The sequence below is a fragment of the Dryas octopetala genome, chromosome 7 (assembly GCF_963921425.1).
Source record: "Dryas octopetala chromosome 7, drDryOcto1.1, whole genome shotgun sequence".
Taxonomy (NCBI): domain Eukaryota; kingdom Viridiplantae; phylum Streptophyta; class Magnoliopsida; order Rosales; family Rosaceae; genus Dryas; species Dryas octopetala.
Window position 1 is genome coordinate 7,838,609 of NC_141372.1, and position 15,720 is coordinate 7,854,328.

Consider the following 15,720-nt stretch of genomic DNA (forward strand, 5'->3'; position numbering starts at 1 on the left):
CTTTGAGTTATATGACTTTATCTCCCAAGCCTAAATCAAAAGTATTAAACTCTTAAAACTTTTAAATTTTTATAAATTTGAAACAGTCACAGTTCAATCACAACTGTGACTATTCGACAATCACAACTATATGACAAACTGATTTGTGACCTAATCCAAAATGTCTTACTCTAATTTATTACCTAAACTAAAAAAAATTAGTGTCATGCTGCTTTATTGAAAAACTATTGATATTTAGTATTTAATCCTAATTTTCTATTTATTTATTTGTAGACCTAACATATTTTTTATATCCAACATTAAATTTAAAATTACAAAAATTCTTTATCACACCCAATAAGTTTATAAAAAATACCTCTATTAAAACCCAACATCACAACTAACTTATTTTATTCTTTATACCCAACAGAGAAAAATTTACCTGCACTGGTGCCACTGAGGTGGCATCCCGATGCAGAGAGAAGGTTAGACAAATGGTGAGTTCCATTGATGCCCACTCTTCTCTCAGCACTGAGATTGCCACCTCAATAACACTGTTGCATACAAGTTTTTTTCTACTCAACAACACACCCAAGAGTCCCAACACTATCAACCCTCCCACCTTAACACCATAAAAAAGAATAATAAAGAAAGAATAACACACTCTACTTTTTATTATGTTCTACTCTTACTCATTTTCCTTTTATAGATTCTCTGCTTTTGGCATATACTTCACTTGTATAGACTGTATAGTGATTGAGTCGACGCGAACAATATTTACGATTATACTTAACTCAAATTTAATTATTTTGAGTCATGGTATCGCTTAGTGCAAAACATTGTCACCCAATAGTGAATTTTTCCATAATAAAAAGGACAAAAAGAAAAATTGATAAACTTGAGCTCGGGAGATTAAACAGTCGGAGTTTATTATGTGGGCGTGATTGCGTTTCCTTGAAGATTGAGATTCTACACATATCCAAACAAAAGAGAGAAGAAAATAAAACAAATTATCCACCAGAACAAAAAAATGAAATAATTTCTCGATGAGTGATTAATAATTGCACAAAAAAACAAAAAAAAATTGCCCAATAATAAGTTGGAATAAAAAACAAGAATAAATACGGAAATACCACCCGCCATTTGTCGGCCATACATATATCGTCCCCACAACAGTTTTCATTTTCTCATCATCCAAACAAACATTACTTTCTCTCTTACAAAGAAGAAAAAAAATAAAAAATAGAGCAGTGAAAAATTTATATGGTGGCATGGCATGTTGCCTCATGTGCCAGGTGGCCATCGTCGTCGATATGAATCGGTGTACTTCTGCTTCATCACCTTCCCACCTCTCTCCCTTTAAGCTCTGCCAGTTGTCGGGCAGCACCACCAATATCTTCGGATTCGGATTCGGGTTCGGGTTCGACTTCCAGAGGAAGGAGCGATTCAAAAGGCGGCTTAAGTTTGTACTCAGTGCGGAGCTATCAAAGCCGTTCTCTCTCAGTTTCGGTTTGGACTCTCAGGTCACACCCACTCGCTCACTCACTCACTCTTTTTTTTTGTTCCTTCTCATTTTCAGCAATTTGAAGGGGTGTGTTTGGTGAATTACTGAATTGGTGACTGATAGAATTGAGGGTCATCTTTCTTTTCTTCAACAAGACTGAGATTATGCTTAAAACTGAAATGGGTTTGATTGGGAGCTCAGAAAGTTTGGCTGATTTGTATGATCAAATTATTTTTTTATTTCTTTGACAATTTACTGATAGAGTTATGTAAGGTTTCATTTGTAGAATCCATTTTGTCTAAATTTGGATTGGGATGCGAGGAACCCTTTTTGTTAGCACTCTTTCTGTACATGCCCTGTTGGGCCATTTATATGCGTGGAATTGTTTTCATCATCACTACTTGCGAGTAATAATTTTTGTTGCTATGTACTAGTCGGAATCTGTCAAATTGGGTTTTGGAATTTGCAAACAACGCAAACAATGTTTGTATCGTTCTTAGTCCGTTGGCAAGAAATATTTGTTTTTATTTGACAAAATGTCATTTTCTTCCCTTTCAGTTTCAGCATTCCCATTATTTTTGTAGACAGTTTTCAGGTCTGTGTCAATTTCAAAACTTGCTTACTTGGTGAACCTTATTTTTCTGCTGACATTTGGTGAGCATTGTGTTGCATATAAAAGCATCTTTAATGCACATGAAGAAGTAAATAATTGTTTTAGCCAAAACTCAATAAATTGATGACTCGTTATAAGTTTTATATAATGGACTGACACGCCTACTGAATTTGAAGACCTCCCAGGCCCATGATCCATCACAGTTACTTAGGGTTGGCCCTGTTCCTGGAGATATTGCAGAAATTGAGGCATACTGTAGAATCTTTAGAACTGCTGAACGGCTTCATACTGCATTAATGGACGCATTATGCAATCCGTTAACGGGTGAATGTAGTGTTTATTATGATTTCCCATCAGAGGAGAAACCACTGTTGGAGGATAAAATTGTCTCTGTGATTGGTTGTATGGTATCCCTCTTGAACAAAGGAAGGGAGGATGTGCTTTCTGGAAGATCCTCCATTATGAATTCCTTTCGCCTCGCAGATGTAAGTGTAATAGAGGATAAGCTTCCTCCACTTGCCATTTTCAGGAGTGAGATGAAAAGGTGTTGCGAGAGCTTGCACGTTGCTCTTGAGAACTGGCTGATGCCTGGTGATGATCGAAGCTTGGATGTATGGAGGAAACTTCAGAGACTGAAGAATGCCTGTTATGATTCTGGTTTTCCTCGTGGGGAAGATTATCCCTGCCATACACTTTTTTCAAATTGGACTCCTGTTTATCTATCCTTTTCTAAAGAGGATTTTAGGTCCAAAGATTCGGAGGTAGCTTTTTGGAAGGGTGGCCACGTTACAGAAGAAGGTCTGAAGTGGTTACTGGAAAAAGGATATAAAACTATTATTGATCTTAGGGCAGAGACTGTAAAGGACAACTTTTATAAGGCAGCCATAGATGATGCTATTGCATCTGGGAAAGTTGAATTGGTCAGAATTCCAGTTGAAGTAGGGACTGCACCTTCAATGGAGCAGGTTGAGAAATTTGCATGTTTGGTTTCCGATTGCAGCAAAAAGCCTATCTATCTTCATAGTAAGGAAGGAGCATGGAGAACTTCTGCCATGGTCTCCAGATGGAGGCAGTGCTTGACTCACAATGGTTTGCAGTTTGTCTCCAAGCAGTCGGTCGCTGTCAATGATGTGTTATTACAAGATACAAATGGGGTAGGAGAAGTGCAGGAGCCTTTCACCACTGAGAAAAGTTCCCACCTGGAGAATAAGAATGAGTCATTGCAAGAGGCACTGGACATGATCCATGGTTCAAATGGAGTATTGCAGAATCAGAGCTCAAATGGGACACACAATGGCCTTATGCCTATCCAAGGTATGACATCGGTAGAATCAGATAAAAATGGGGAAGGACCTATGGTGAACTTCTGCAGGGAAGTTGACCCCTTGACTGCTCAGGTTCCTCCTTGCAATGTTTTTTCAAGAAAAGAAATGTCCAGGTTTCTTGGGAGAAAAAAAATCTCACCTCTCAGTTATTTTAATTATACATCAAAAAGGTTGGAGACATTACCAGTTTCCAGAGATATGAGTATTAAGACAATGCGGAGAGGTGAGACTGTTGGTACTGATTCAGTGACAGAGCTTGTGGAGGTAGGAAAATCCCATGGGCCACCTTATGGAAAGCATCTATCTCTGGAGTTCCAGAACTCTGGCAATGGGAAGTATTTGACTGGTGCTAGTTATGGTTCTGGTCGTCCAGTTGTGAATGGATTTGGTGAAGTGGATGAAGTAACAACTAATGTATCTACTACTGTGAGCAGTAAGTATGTTGAGAGTGTCTTATCTAAAGCAGCAGAGGATAGGAAAAGTAATGGTGGAGTCACCTTAGCTTCAGGTGATGATGACCTAGGGTCAATTGGAGAAAATATGTGTGCTTCTGCAACTGGTGTTGTAAGGGTGCAGTCAAGAAGGAAAGCAGAGATGTTTTTAGTTCGAACGGATGGATTCTCTTGTACCCGAGAAAAGGTGACAGAATCCTCCTTGGCCTTCACTCATCCAAGTACCCAGCAGCAGATGCTTATGTGGAAATCTACACCAAAGACAGTATTAGTGTTGAAGAAGCTGGGGGAAGAACTCATGGAACAAGCTAAAGAGGTACCACCTGAGAATCTAGTATTTGCTTTTATAATAATACTCTTTATATGACCTACTGACCGAATAAAACTGATTTATGATCTGATAATAGAATTGTGTCAATAACAGCGTTTCTAAACTCTGTTATTTAGATGGAAATCTTATCCGTCTTTTCTTGGATCTTTTTTCTTTCTTACCCTCCCCCCAAAAAAATAAAAAAAGTACCCCATCTTTACACCTTTCTTGTCAAAAGTAAAGGTCATGCACGTAACACAATTTTCACAGCCAGCCCCACAATAAGAAACATCTTGAACAACTCAGGAAATGGGGTTAGTTCACTCAGTAATAGAGATTGCTTATGTTATACATAAATTCATGTAAAGAAAAGGCTAAATTATGGGGAACACGTTCTTAGTGTAGCACCTCTGCAAGATGGGTTATTTTGTCAAGCAATTTTGTATTTCATAGCTTATAGCCTTATATAATATATATATATATATATATATATATATATACACAGGCTCCTTCTATTGAAGTATACCTCAACTCATTGATAGATCATCCTTGCAAAAAATTAGTCAAATCGGAAATCATTTGCCTATCTAACTTTGATAAAACAAATGGACGGTTTCATCGAAAATATTTGGTTCGTCCATTTATTCGATCAAAGTAAGATAGGCAAATGATTTCTGATTTGGCTAATTTTTTGCAAAGATGTTCTATTAATGGAGATGTTAAAAATGAACGGTTCGGATCGATACAAAACGACTCATGTGGGCCCTAATAGGGTATATCTCAACATAAATAAGTTGAGGTATACCTCAATAGAAGGAGCCTGTATATATATATATATTTTTTTTTTTTTATGTGTGTGTGTGTGTATTTTGCTAGTATATTGAGGATATTCTACTAACATTTATATCAGAAGTTATTTGCAAATCTGTAGTTATTCGATTTGTAAGTTTGTTTGCTGGAAACTATTATTGCTTTTACAGGTTGTCTCTTTCTTGTACTACCAAGAGAAAATGAATGTTCTGGTGGAACCTGAAGTGCATGACATATTTGCTAGAATCCCAGGGTTTGGATTTGTTCAGACCTTCTATAGTCAAGATACCAGGTACCAAACTTGTACCTAAGTTCCAACAACATTTAAATATTTATCTATATTCCTCGACCTCATTGGAGATTTGCTTACTTGCTTGATGCCTTCAGTGATCTGCATGAGAGGGTTGATTTTGTGGCATGCCTTGGAGGAGATGGGGTTATACTACATGCTTCAAATCTATTTAAAGGTGCCGTTCCCCCAATTGTATCATTTAATCTTGGATCTCTTGGATTTTTGACTTCCCATACTGTAAGCTTCTTACCTTTTGTCTTTTGTAATTGATTTATGTTTTCTCTCACAGATGGCCATTTGTCTAACCCATCTTATACTTTTGGTTTAGTTTGAAGACTATATGCAGGACTTAAGACAGGTCATCCATGGGAATAACACACGGGATGGTGTTTACATAACGCTTAGAATGCGTCTCAGGTGTGAAATTTTTCGAAATGGTAAAGCAATGCCTGGGAAAGTATTTGATGTCCTGAATGAAATAGTTGTTGATCGAGGTTCTAATCCATACCTTTCTAAGATTGAATGTTATGAACACGACCGGCTTATAACCAAGGTGAGGTTAGTGATTACATGTCTTTTAAATAATTGTCTTAATAGGGTCCAGTAATGTCCTAAACTTTACCCAAGCAATGAAGCAGATGAGTTATAGTCTGCTCTGTAGAGTCATAGAAGGCTCTTATTACTAATTTTTTTATATTTTTTTTATATGATCAAAATCTTTGATGGAAACTACTATGTGCGCTACATCTGGTATGACTGGACTTAGATGTAACATAGAGAAAGTTTCAGTAATTTATATGACAATTGTCTTGCTATCTATTGAACAATACCATTTCTTTTAGGTCCAAGGTGATGGGGTCATTGTAGCCACACCTACAGGAAGTACTGCATACTCTACAGCTGCAGGAGGTTCCATGGTAAGCAAGAGCACTTTATTTTTATAGTTGCACTTTTACAGCATTTGGTACCTAGCAACGTGCAAATTGAAGGGCTTGGGTTCTAATCCGTTAGATGCGATGTTTCCTAGTGAAGAGAAATACCACTAGACCAAGAGCTAGTTGGTACTTTGGAATCCTTTCTGATTTAGATCATTCATAAACTAGTGCATGAGTCATAATTTAAATGCGTCATGAATCTACATGGCCTATCAATTTTTTAGATATGAACAATGAAAATATAGAAATTCATGCTGAAACCACAATTTTATGTTACTGGTTGTTGCCAGTTGATGACTATTGTAACAAGGACACCATGCATCTAACATTGGATAACATGAAATGCAGGTGCATCCAAATGTTCCTTGCATGTTGTTTACGCCAATCTGTCCACATTCCCTCTCATTTAGGCCAGTTATACTTCCAGATTCTGCAAGGCTTGAATTAAAGGTGATTTTTTTTTGTTCCATGGATCTAGCAATAATTATAGTACATGTGGATATTTTCTTTGTGGTACTGATAAATCTCAGCTAAAAACCTTGGTTTTGACCTATCTCCCATTTTTTGTTTTTACCACACACCTCACTTGCTTTACTAAAGAGTTTGGACTTACTTGTGGGATCTTCTAAAGGATTTTCAAGCTTTGTTCCGTTGTTTTATTTTGTCCTGGAGTCACATTCTCCTGACCTCCACATGGCACTCAACATTGTAAACATGTTTTGAAGGGCAAATAACACCTAGAATATGCCATCATATTACATAATAATACTTGAAGAAGATGCCTAATGCATGCTATATGCCACACACACAAAGGGAAAAAATAGATGATTGTTAAAAGCTTAGCAAGCGATTTTCAATCATTGGGAAGATTAACACTTGTATTTGGACAGATTCCAGAGGATGCTCGAAGCAATGCTTGGGTTTCTTTTGATGGCAAGAGAAGGCAGCAGCTCTCAAGAGGAGACTCTGTCCGAATAGCTATGAGCCAACACCCACTTCCAACTGTCAACAAGCGTGACCAAACAGGTGATTGGTTTCGAAGTTTGATTCGTTGCCTAAATTGGAATGAAAGGCTAGATCAAAAGGCCCTTTGAAGTCTCTCAAACTGAAAAAAGAAACCCACTCCACTCTTCATTCTTGACCAAGGATTCTGTATATTATTGTACAATGTACATATTGTAAATTACAGGAAATCGAACATAGGGTAAATATATTCTTTCTCAATTGCTCCCCCCAGAGGGTAGAATTTTACATTTACAGTATAGTGTTCTTCTTTCTTGTTAAAAGATGTATTGTCTACTCTCATTATACAGCAATAAAATTATACTCACAAACTCATTTATGGATATGAACTGATACATCATACTTCCATGCTTGGTTTCCATTTTTCTTTCTGTTACTATCATCTTTCGTATATATTTGTTTTTCATGAAAGAACTTATGAAGGTGTAGTCTCCACTAGGGTAAAGGCCCTTCCCCAAACTATAATCTGCTTGATTCTACAAACTCTTGATACACATAATTTGATCGAGAAGAGAGAGGGAGAGGGCAAGATGCTCCATTGGAGGTGGAATCGAATTGAGTAATAAGTAAAATATTAATTAAGAAAGATATTAAACTGTGCAGGAGAATGAATTGAGAAATAAGTGATTACTTGGCCCAACTCCAGGTCCAATTTGGGCCATCCCTTAAGAAGCCAAGTCCAAGCCTTGAACTTAATTTTTTTGGTCGGACAAACTGTAAATTTTCATGGGAGCCTCCTATATCTTTTATACGACAAGTCTTGTGATGAGCTAACCTCTTGTGTCTCCAAACTCTTGTGATGAGCTAAACTGAACCTCTTCTGTCAAATTGAGTTTTGAACCACATGTCACCACCCTCAACACTCTAATTAATCAAGGGCCTTTCTCTCGAGTATAAAGCTTTTGAGCCAGCACAACTTTTCAGAAAAATGGTGGAGGGAGAGGGAGGTTGTTGTAACTGTAAGCCCAACTTTGTTACCTTTTCTACCTTAATAAGCGCCTTTTGCGAAAATGACGACCCTCGTGAAGCTGTGGAATGGCTTAGGGAGATGGAACAAGCAGGCTGTAAGCCTAACCTAGCTAAGTTGTCTATAACACGCTTATTGACAGTTGTCTTAAACAACTCTTTTGCAGTCTATGATGCGATGAACCTCTTTTCAGAGATGGTTCGTCGGGGCATTGCCCCAGTCTTTGTTACCTATAACATTAGCAAATTGTATGGATATAAAGTAGATCCTGCTTATTTGGGTTGTAATTGATGAGAGAATCATTATGAAGTTAATTTACATCTTTGAATAAACAAAAACTTAGTAGTAATCTTGTATTTTGCGTGTGAAAACTTTTTGTTTTTGGTTGTTGGTGACATAATTTCTTTATGGGGTGTTGGAATTTGGAAAGCAAAACTTAATACATGATCAACATGTTAAAAAATTTCAATCCCTGAAGTAGGAACTGCAACATGCTTTATATATAATTTCTTGTAATTTACCAATGAAAGGGACTGCAAAATCTATTGTTAATGTCCTGCTTGCTTATATTGAAACAACAATATTATCAATGTATCATCAAAGAATATGTCTAGCAAAAAAGGGACTATAACCAAAGAAAGAGATGGCATAACTAACAATATTTAAGATTGCAATTCATATAATAATATAATACAAAGCAAACCCAAGTGGAGCATTAAGCATCCTTAGCATTACATAACAAGAAAGAGACAGAGCAGCAATATAAAAGCATACAGACTTGAACCCACTTCAGCTTTCTCCTCCCCCTACAAGTGCGTAGTTGAGAGAGAGACGAGCGAGTATGTACTAATAATTGTAATTAGACCACAAAAGAAAAAGAAAACAGAAGTATAGTTTTCTTCTTTTCAATATGATTCTTAATTTCTGATCACATGGCCCTCACAGATTGGAACCTTGGTTCCTTGGGGAGGAACTTCTGCTCAGCATAAACAGACATGTAGTCACCAAATACAAACTTGGGGTAAGTTTGGTCCACTTCTTGGTTTGTTTTTTCCACCAATTCTGGTGCAGGAGCTATGGTGGCCTTCAGTGATGGGTTGTAGAATGAAGCAATTGATCTTCTGTTCCCGGTTGGGGTGGCTAAAACCCGGTGCCAAACACTCTTGTAGAGGCCATTGCTTAGGACCTCAATCTGGTCCCCAGTGTTAATGACAATAGAATTAGGTAATGGCTGCACCTCTATCCATTGCCCATCTTTGAGGATCTGAAGGCCTCCCACTTGGTCATCTTGGAAGAGCAAGATGACACCCCCAGCATCAGTGTGAGCTCGGAGCCCAGTCGCCAACTCTGGCTTCGGGCATGGCGGGTAGTGGCTCACCTTGGTGCCAAAAAAGGCACCGTCTCCTTCTCCACCATTGAATGCTTTCTTGATGTATCCCTTTGGTAAGCCCAAGTTCTCATCCATCACTTCCATGATCCTCACAGCCAATTTCTTCAATTCTGTTCTGTATTCTGCCATGGTTTCCCTGTCAATGAGAAAAGTGATCAGATTCCATATGAGGGGCACATACAATTGAATATTGCTATGAAATATTACATGAAGTATGCAGATTATGGTTAAGAATTTGTTCAAACTTGCACCACTATAAACATGAGATAAATATTGTTAAGTTAATTAAGAAGCATGCATGGCAGGAAATTTCTCTTATCAGATAATCTGACATGTTTTTATATCTGAATCGTTAGCCCCACATTGATAATCTAATAATATACCATGTCAGATATCTAGTAAGAGAATATTTAGCGTTACTTACTTGAATCCGGGAGTTCCTGAGGGCCATTCATTATCATCCAGGAGAGTAAACACATCCTCCCAGTCCACATTCTCCAACTTTTGGCCATTTAATAATGACTTCATTAGTGGGGAGTTCTTGAAGTTCTCTTCTCTTTCCAGCTTAAAACACTCATTGCTCACCTTCTTCACCCTCTCCAGAAGCTCCTCAGAAATTCCATGGTTCACCAGCTATATATATAACAAACATAAAACACCCTATTAAAAAATATGCTTGTGGTCACAGAGAAAACACATAAAACACCTTAATTATCAACTGCAAATATTTAAGCTTAAAGATGGGGAAAAAAAATTAGTACCTGGAAGAATCCCCATTCCTCACACCCATTCGCAATCTGAGCCAAGGTTGTGGCTCTTTCTTCTCCATCAAGTTTTGAGAAATCAATCACTGGGATTGCCATGGATATGATCTGATTAAAACAAGAAATTGGGTTAATGGGTTTCAAAGGGTAGTGCTGTAGAATGATTACTAATTAGCTTAAGCTGCACTGGATGGTGAGGAATTAAGAGGGCATGGTTAGTCTATTTATAGCAGAGTTTCCCGCCATCTGTTTGATGTCAATTTTTATTATTTTAATCCCCTTTTTGCTTCTTCCAAAGTAGCCGTTAGGGTAAGGTATTGGACGGTGACCCTTTACATTTAAAATTAGATACAAGGTCAATGCTCCGTGAGGTACTGCTACTACTGGTAACCCACAACATAAGCATACTCATAATTCTTTCAGGTGATTCACCTCCCATCATTTCCATTATTTTATTGTTACTTAATTGATTAATTACATGAGCCATATATATGTAAATATCAATTAGCTGCCATTTGGATCATCTTCAGGGACTATTAATTAATTGTACCATGCATATTTATTGATAAGATGAAATTCATCATTGTGGTAAGATTTGTGAGAATGTAGAGTGTTATCAGTTTTGAATTAATTTGATGCTCCAACTTTCTTCAATGAATGACTCATCTATACAAATGAGTCCGATCACCTTTGTGATCACATTGCTGACCACGTTTCTCATTGATGTGAGATTATAAAGATTCATCTATATAAATGAATTTCATCAATATATGATACATCTAGTATTAATTACTCTTTAAATCACCATGAACCAACCTAGTTCCATAGGGAAATTGAATTTCACTCATTTCATCTTAGCCTTTTTTTTATTTTTTTAAATCATAGTGTAAACCCAAGTTGATTTTCACCCTCAAGAACATGATAGCATGGCCATGAGAAAAGAATTCATCAAAAATTCAAAATCAAAGGGCTCTGGTTCATTCACCTGCCAGATAATAGATTCCAATCTCTCATGCCCATGGTGGCAACATAGCATGTCCTTCATGTGCACTAATATTCTCTTTTTTTTTCTTCCCCATATATTACCAATCCCTCTGATATTTTAAGCTTATTTTACTTATAACATAAATCTCTGCCGACTATGGTTCATAATGTTTGTTGACTAGTACCCGCAACAGCCTATGGTCCCTTTGGCTTTCACACATGGACATGCTTTTTATAACAAGTGGTTACATGATATCATTATATATATTAATACACTGATTTGTAGCCATAGTTTGAGGGTTAAGGAAGGCAATGCGATGACCTTTATAAACAAAGCAATCATCACCAATATACTTAATTTAATTAATACATAGTCAACTCCATTAATATAATATTTTTGTGTATACACATATATGTGGATGAAATATTGAATTATATATATATATATCCTACCCTTAATTAGCTTGATATATATTTTTGACTCATTTCTAGTAGCTTAAAGTTTGAGGGGCCAATAGTGTTCAATATAATATGATAGCTTCCGTTCCAGAGTTCTTCAATGTAAACCTCCAACTCTCATCCCCAGACACACAACTCGGGGTTTTCAAGCTCTAGCCCACCTCAACTTTTAATTAAGGCTGGTTTCGTTCCTGTTCGTCCCCCACTTATTATTAGAGTGGGACTATTCCTCTATTGTTTACATTGTTGTGGTGGCTAAATTTAACAAGCTAGCTAGCTAAATCAACAATTATAGACCGTATAATTAATATTTAATTAAACACACATGCATACATAGACGAAGGTGGATTAGCATGACATTTTTTTAGTAGGGCTAATGATCTGGAATTCAACCATCTTTGCTGTCTATGTTGCACTGGGTGTATCATGCACACCGTCTGATTTGATTCCAATTGTCCGAATGTGTCAGGGTACAGATCAGAGGACACAGATGATCATGGCCGTCTGATCAAGAACTGATGCTTAGAAAATGAATATATGAAGTCGATCATTTTGACCCAAAAAGAAAAAAAGAAAAGAATAAAGTCATTGCTGTACTTGTGGTACTTCAAAAACGTACCATTGTCAAATTTGCATGGATCGGATGGTTGATTGATTGCATGATTTGCATTATAACTAGGGGCATGCATATCAGGCATAGGCATATGGTCCCAGAGATTTAGCTTGAGCCACGTTGCATGGTTTGGTTAAGATATTACATTTAATTTTATAAAATAATTAATGGATATTATATATAGTATTATGCTGTGGAATGTACTGGAACTCATGAAGGTTTGGATTACATAGATCGAGATTTTAATTAGGATAATGTTATTGGTTGACAAGCTTAATTAATTAATTAAACAACCTAGCTATTATCTTCTTTTTTATGCCTGTGTGTGTATGCACATACATTCATGGATGCATTACCTATTTATATGGTATGAACCGTATGATCGATATCTTGAGTAGGGTCATAAAACGTTTAACTGAGGAATAATTTTATTAAGGATTAAATATAAAATGTTCTACGAACTTTACAGTGAATCTCAATTTGATTCACTAATTATAAAAAGTGTCAATTTGGTCCACAAATTTTTTAATTTGTACTAAAGCAGTACAAACGCTAACTTTCATCCAAAAATTAACGGAATTGGTCATATGAAAATGTGATGAACGGACTGAAATACCTCTGAAAATGTGGTCACTTGCTGTGCACATGATCACTTTTCGTTAAATTTTTCGATAGAAGTTAATGTTTGTACTGCTTTGATACAACTTGAAAAGTTCGTGGACCAAACTGACACTTTTTATAGTTAGTGGACTAAATTGAGATTCACTGTAAAGTTTGTGGACCATTTTTGTATTTAACCCTTAATATGTTTTTTACTAATTTATGTGACATGCTTTGATTTGTCCAACACATTTTAAAAAATTACGATCAATATTAAGGGTCCGTTTGGCACTGCTTCTTAGAAGCACTTTTATTTAGTAGCGCTTTTATCAGAAGCGCTTATGTTAAGAAGCACATATAAATTTTTATAAAACTTCTAAATTATTTATGCAAAAGCACTTGAAAGTGCTTCTTGAGAAAGCACCTGTCAGGTGCTTCTCAAAAAACCCCTTAGAAGTGCTTTTATAACTCAAAAGCACTTCTAATTATTTTTGCCAAACGCTATCAAAAGTGCTTTTACTAATTTAAAAGCGCTTTTGACAATTTTAAAAGCAGTGCCAAACGAGCCCTAAAACCCGTGCTTAAATACTTAAGTTTGACCTTGAGTTCCATAAGACTTTTTCTCCTTGAGCTTACTTCCTAATTAAATCAAAATTATCTATTCACACTACCGTTTGTTTTAATCTATCTTACTTAATTTATGAAAATTATTGATGGTGACAATAACATATATATATCAACTGCCGATTAGAGATAATTAAGATCTACAAGAATGTACCAAATATTGTTCATGACAAAACCCATTACCCTTTAAGCATTCATAAGAAGTACAATGAACTATATATGTTTCTATGATGTTTCCAAGTGGCATATACAACAATTTTTATTCTTTCACAACCAAACTGTGGATGAAACTCTATCAAAAAAACTGAGTGAAACTCTAAAAAAAAAAAACTGTGGGTGATCATCACCAAATTTAATTAATGGAGACTTAGAGTAGAGTTCAGTTTATTTTATGAGTCTTTCTTAAACTAAGATATCGGTAATGATTTAAGATTTTTAGTCCTTTAGACTAAAACCGGTAACCGGAGTTAAAACCTAACATACAGCCTTTACAAAGCCCACTCTACACCCTAGGAGGGAAAATACTCTTCAAATTGGGAAAAATATCCTTCAAATCAGGAGATGACTTTATTATGAATTAAAAAAAAAATTTATAAATTAAAAAGAGTTTATTATGAATTAAAAAAAATTCTTATAAATTAAAGGACTTTATTATGAATTAAAATGATTTTCTTATAAATTTTAAAACATTTTCTATCTCCATTTAAAAACTGTTTTTCTAAAAGATCCAAATTTAATTATCTTTTTAATTAATTGGTTTCTCTAATTTTTATTCACGCACCATCAAGTAGCTAGTGAGATCCTTACGGTAATTGGTTTATGTAATTATATATCACATATGTTATACGTACCCACCATGGTTAACATATATTACATTTACTAGAAAGTAATATATGTGAACCATGGTATAATATATGTGATATGCGATATACAATTAGTGAGAAAGGCTTGGCGCGCGCACTATAATTAAGTTGATGAGAAAATTAACTTGTTATTGGTTAGTGGATTTTTTTTTTTTCAAGTGGTGAGAAGATTGCACAATGAGTACAACTAGGGAGTTCCAAGGATGAAGAGTCGATCAAGAGGTTATTCATTAATTATATTTCTAGCTCCCAATTTAAAATATTGTGAACTTTATATATTTACAGAACATGGTACGAAGGTCAAAGGTCAACTTAAGTTGACATTTAATTAAGAATTAATGTGAAAAAGCAAGAAGGTTGTTGGAAACAATAAATTAAGAAAAAGAAAACGCCAGAATCCACTGTACATGATATTAGAGGGAATGCGCTAGCTCTCCTCCCCAATTTACTTTCCCTTTTGACATTTCCTTTCATTTTGATAATTTGACAGCGTAATCTCATAATCAGCATCGCTAAATTTTTAAATATTTCTTTAAAGATTATTTTTACAAAAAATTGACAAAATTAAAAATTGGTCAGTTATGTAATTGTTATAAAAATAAATAGATAATTTTGGTAATAGTTATAAACTCCGTCTGTTTGTTTGATAATAGTTATATAACTAAATAATTTTTAATTTAATTGAATTTTTACAGTGATAATCTTTAAAAATGAATCTAAAAATTAAATAAATGGTGCTGATTATGAGATTACACTATATAATAATCAAAATAAGAGAGAATGTCGAAGAAAAAAGTAGATTGGCTGGAGAAGGTAGCTAGCATTCTAACTCCTAAGTAGAGTTGGAAAATCTGAGCCCAAGATTAAAAAAAATAAATCAAAAAAATAAAGCTCGCTCACTCGGTGTATGGAATTAGGTTTGAGTATAGGTATCTAATTTTTTTTTTTATATATTTTGTATATACATCTTAAAAATTTGTTAGCCTTTACATGGAAATAAGATACCGATAAAATGAGAAAATGTGAAACTCACAAGCGGCCACTGAGTGATCAAATTACCCCTCATCAATCTCATGTGCCATAAATTGAAAATACCTTTTATATCATCAGATCTGGATTATCTAATATTTCCAAACACTGGATCAAGAATAAGTATGATATTCTAAACAACTCATTTCGTGAAACTAACGCTTTCAATAACCTAACTATTAGT

The 15,720-nt window shown here is 35.4% G+C and overlaps 2 protein-coding genes across 4 annotated transcripts; one reads left to right on the plus strand and one right to left on the minus strand.

Annotated features, from left to right (window-relative positions):
• The first annotated feature begins 1,147 nt into the window (after positions 1-1,147).
• On the plus strand, positions 1,148-7,568 carry NADK2 (NAD kinase 2). Of its 3 annotated transcripts, none has more exons than XM_086251244.1 (8): positions 1,151-1,502; positions 2,273-4,189; positions 5,164-5,285; positions 5,381-5,522; positions 5,614-5,838; positions 6,128-6,202; positions 6,569-6,670; positions 7,111-7,568. In XM_086251244.1, the coding sequence occupies exons 1-8, from the start codon at positions 1,251-1,253 to the stop codon at positions 7,312-7,314; spliced, it is 3,039 nt and encodes a 1,012-aa protein (XP_086107370.1). In that variant the 5' UTR covers positions 1,151-1,250; the 3' UTR covers positions 7,315-7,568. The 3 variants fall into 3 exon arrangements, 2 of the variants coding, with proteins under 2 accessions (XP_086107370.1, XP_086107371.1); XM_086251245.1 differs by having other exon boundaries at positions 2,282-4,189; XR_015123407.1 differs by lacking the exon at positions 7,111-7,568 and having other exon boundaries at positions 1,148-1,502; positions 5,614-5,843.
• Positions 7,569-9,138: 1,570 nt separating this feature from the next.
• LOC147279247 (2-oxoglutarate (2OG) and Fe(II)-dependent oxygenase superfamily protein) lies at positions 9,139-10,463 on the minus strand. Its single transcript, XM_086249436.1, has 3 exons — positions 10,362-10,463; positions 10,025-10,233; positions 9,139-9,736 (listed from the first exon to the last, which is right to left on the minus strand). Exons 1-3 carry the CDS (start codon positions 10,461-10,463, stop codon positions 9,139-9,141), a joined length of 909 nt encoding a protein of 302 aa, XP_086105562.1.
• Between the last annotated feature and the right edge of the window lie 5,257 nt (positions 10,464-15,720).

Excerpts from the sequence above, each read along its gene's own strand:
- NADK2 (XM_086251244.1), top strand. The coding sequence starts at position 1,251 with ATGGCATGTTGCCTCATGTGCCAGGTGGCCATCGTCGTCGATATGAAT. Across the intron at positions 4,190-5,163 it reads TCATGGAACAAGCTAAAGAG|GTTGTCTCTTTCTTGTACTA; the intron begins GTACCACCTGAG and ends TTGCTTTTACAG. Across the intron at positions 5,286-5,380 it reads TTCTATAGTCAAGATACCAG|TGATCTGCATGAGAGGGTTG; the intron begins GTACCAAACTTG and ends TGATGCCTTCAG.
- LOC147279247 (XM_086249436.1), bottom strand. The coding sequence starts at position 10,463 with ATGGCAATCCCAGTGATTGATTTCTCAAAACTTGATGGAGAAGAAAGA. Across the intron at positions 10,234-10,361 it reads AGGAATGGGGATTCTTCCAG|CTGGTGAACCATGGAATTTC; the intron begins GTACTAATTTTT and ends TTATATATATAG. Across the intron at positions 9,737-10,024 it reads TCAGGAACTCCCGGATTCAA|GGAAACCATGGCAGAATACA; the intron begins GTAAGTAACGCT and ends TCTCATTGACAG.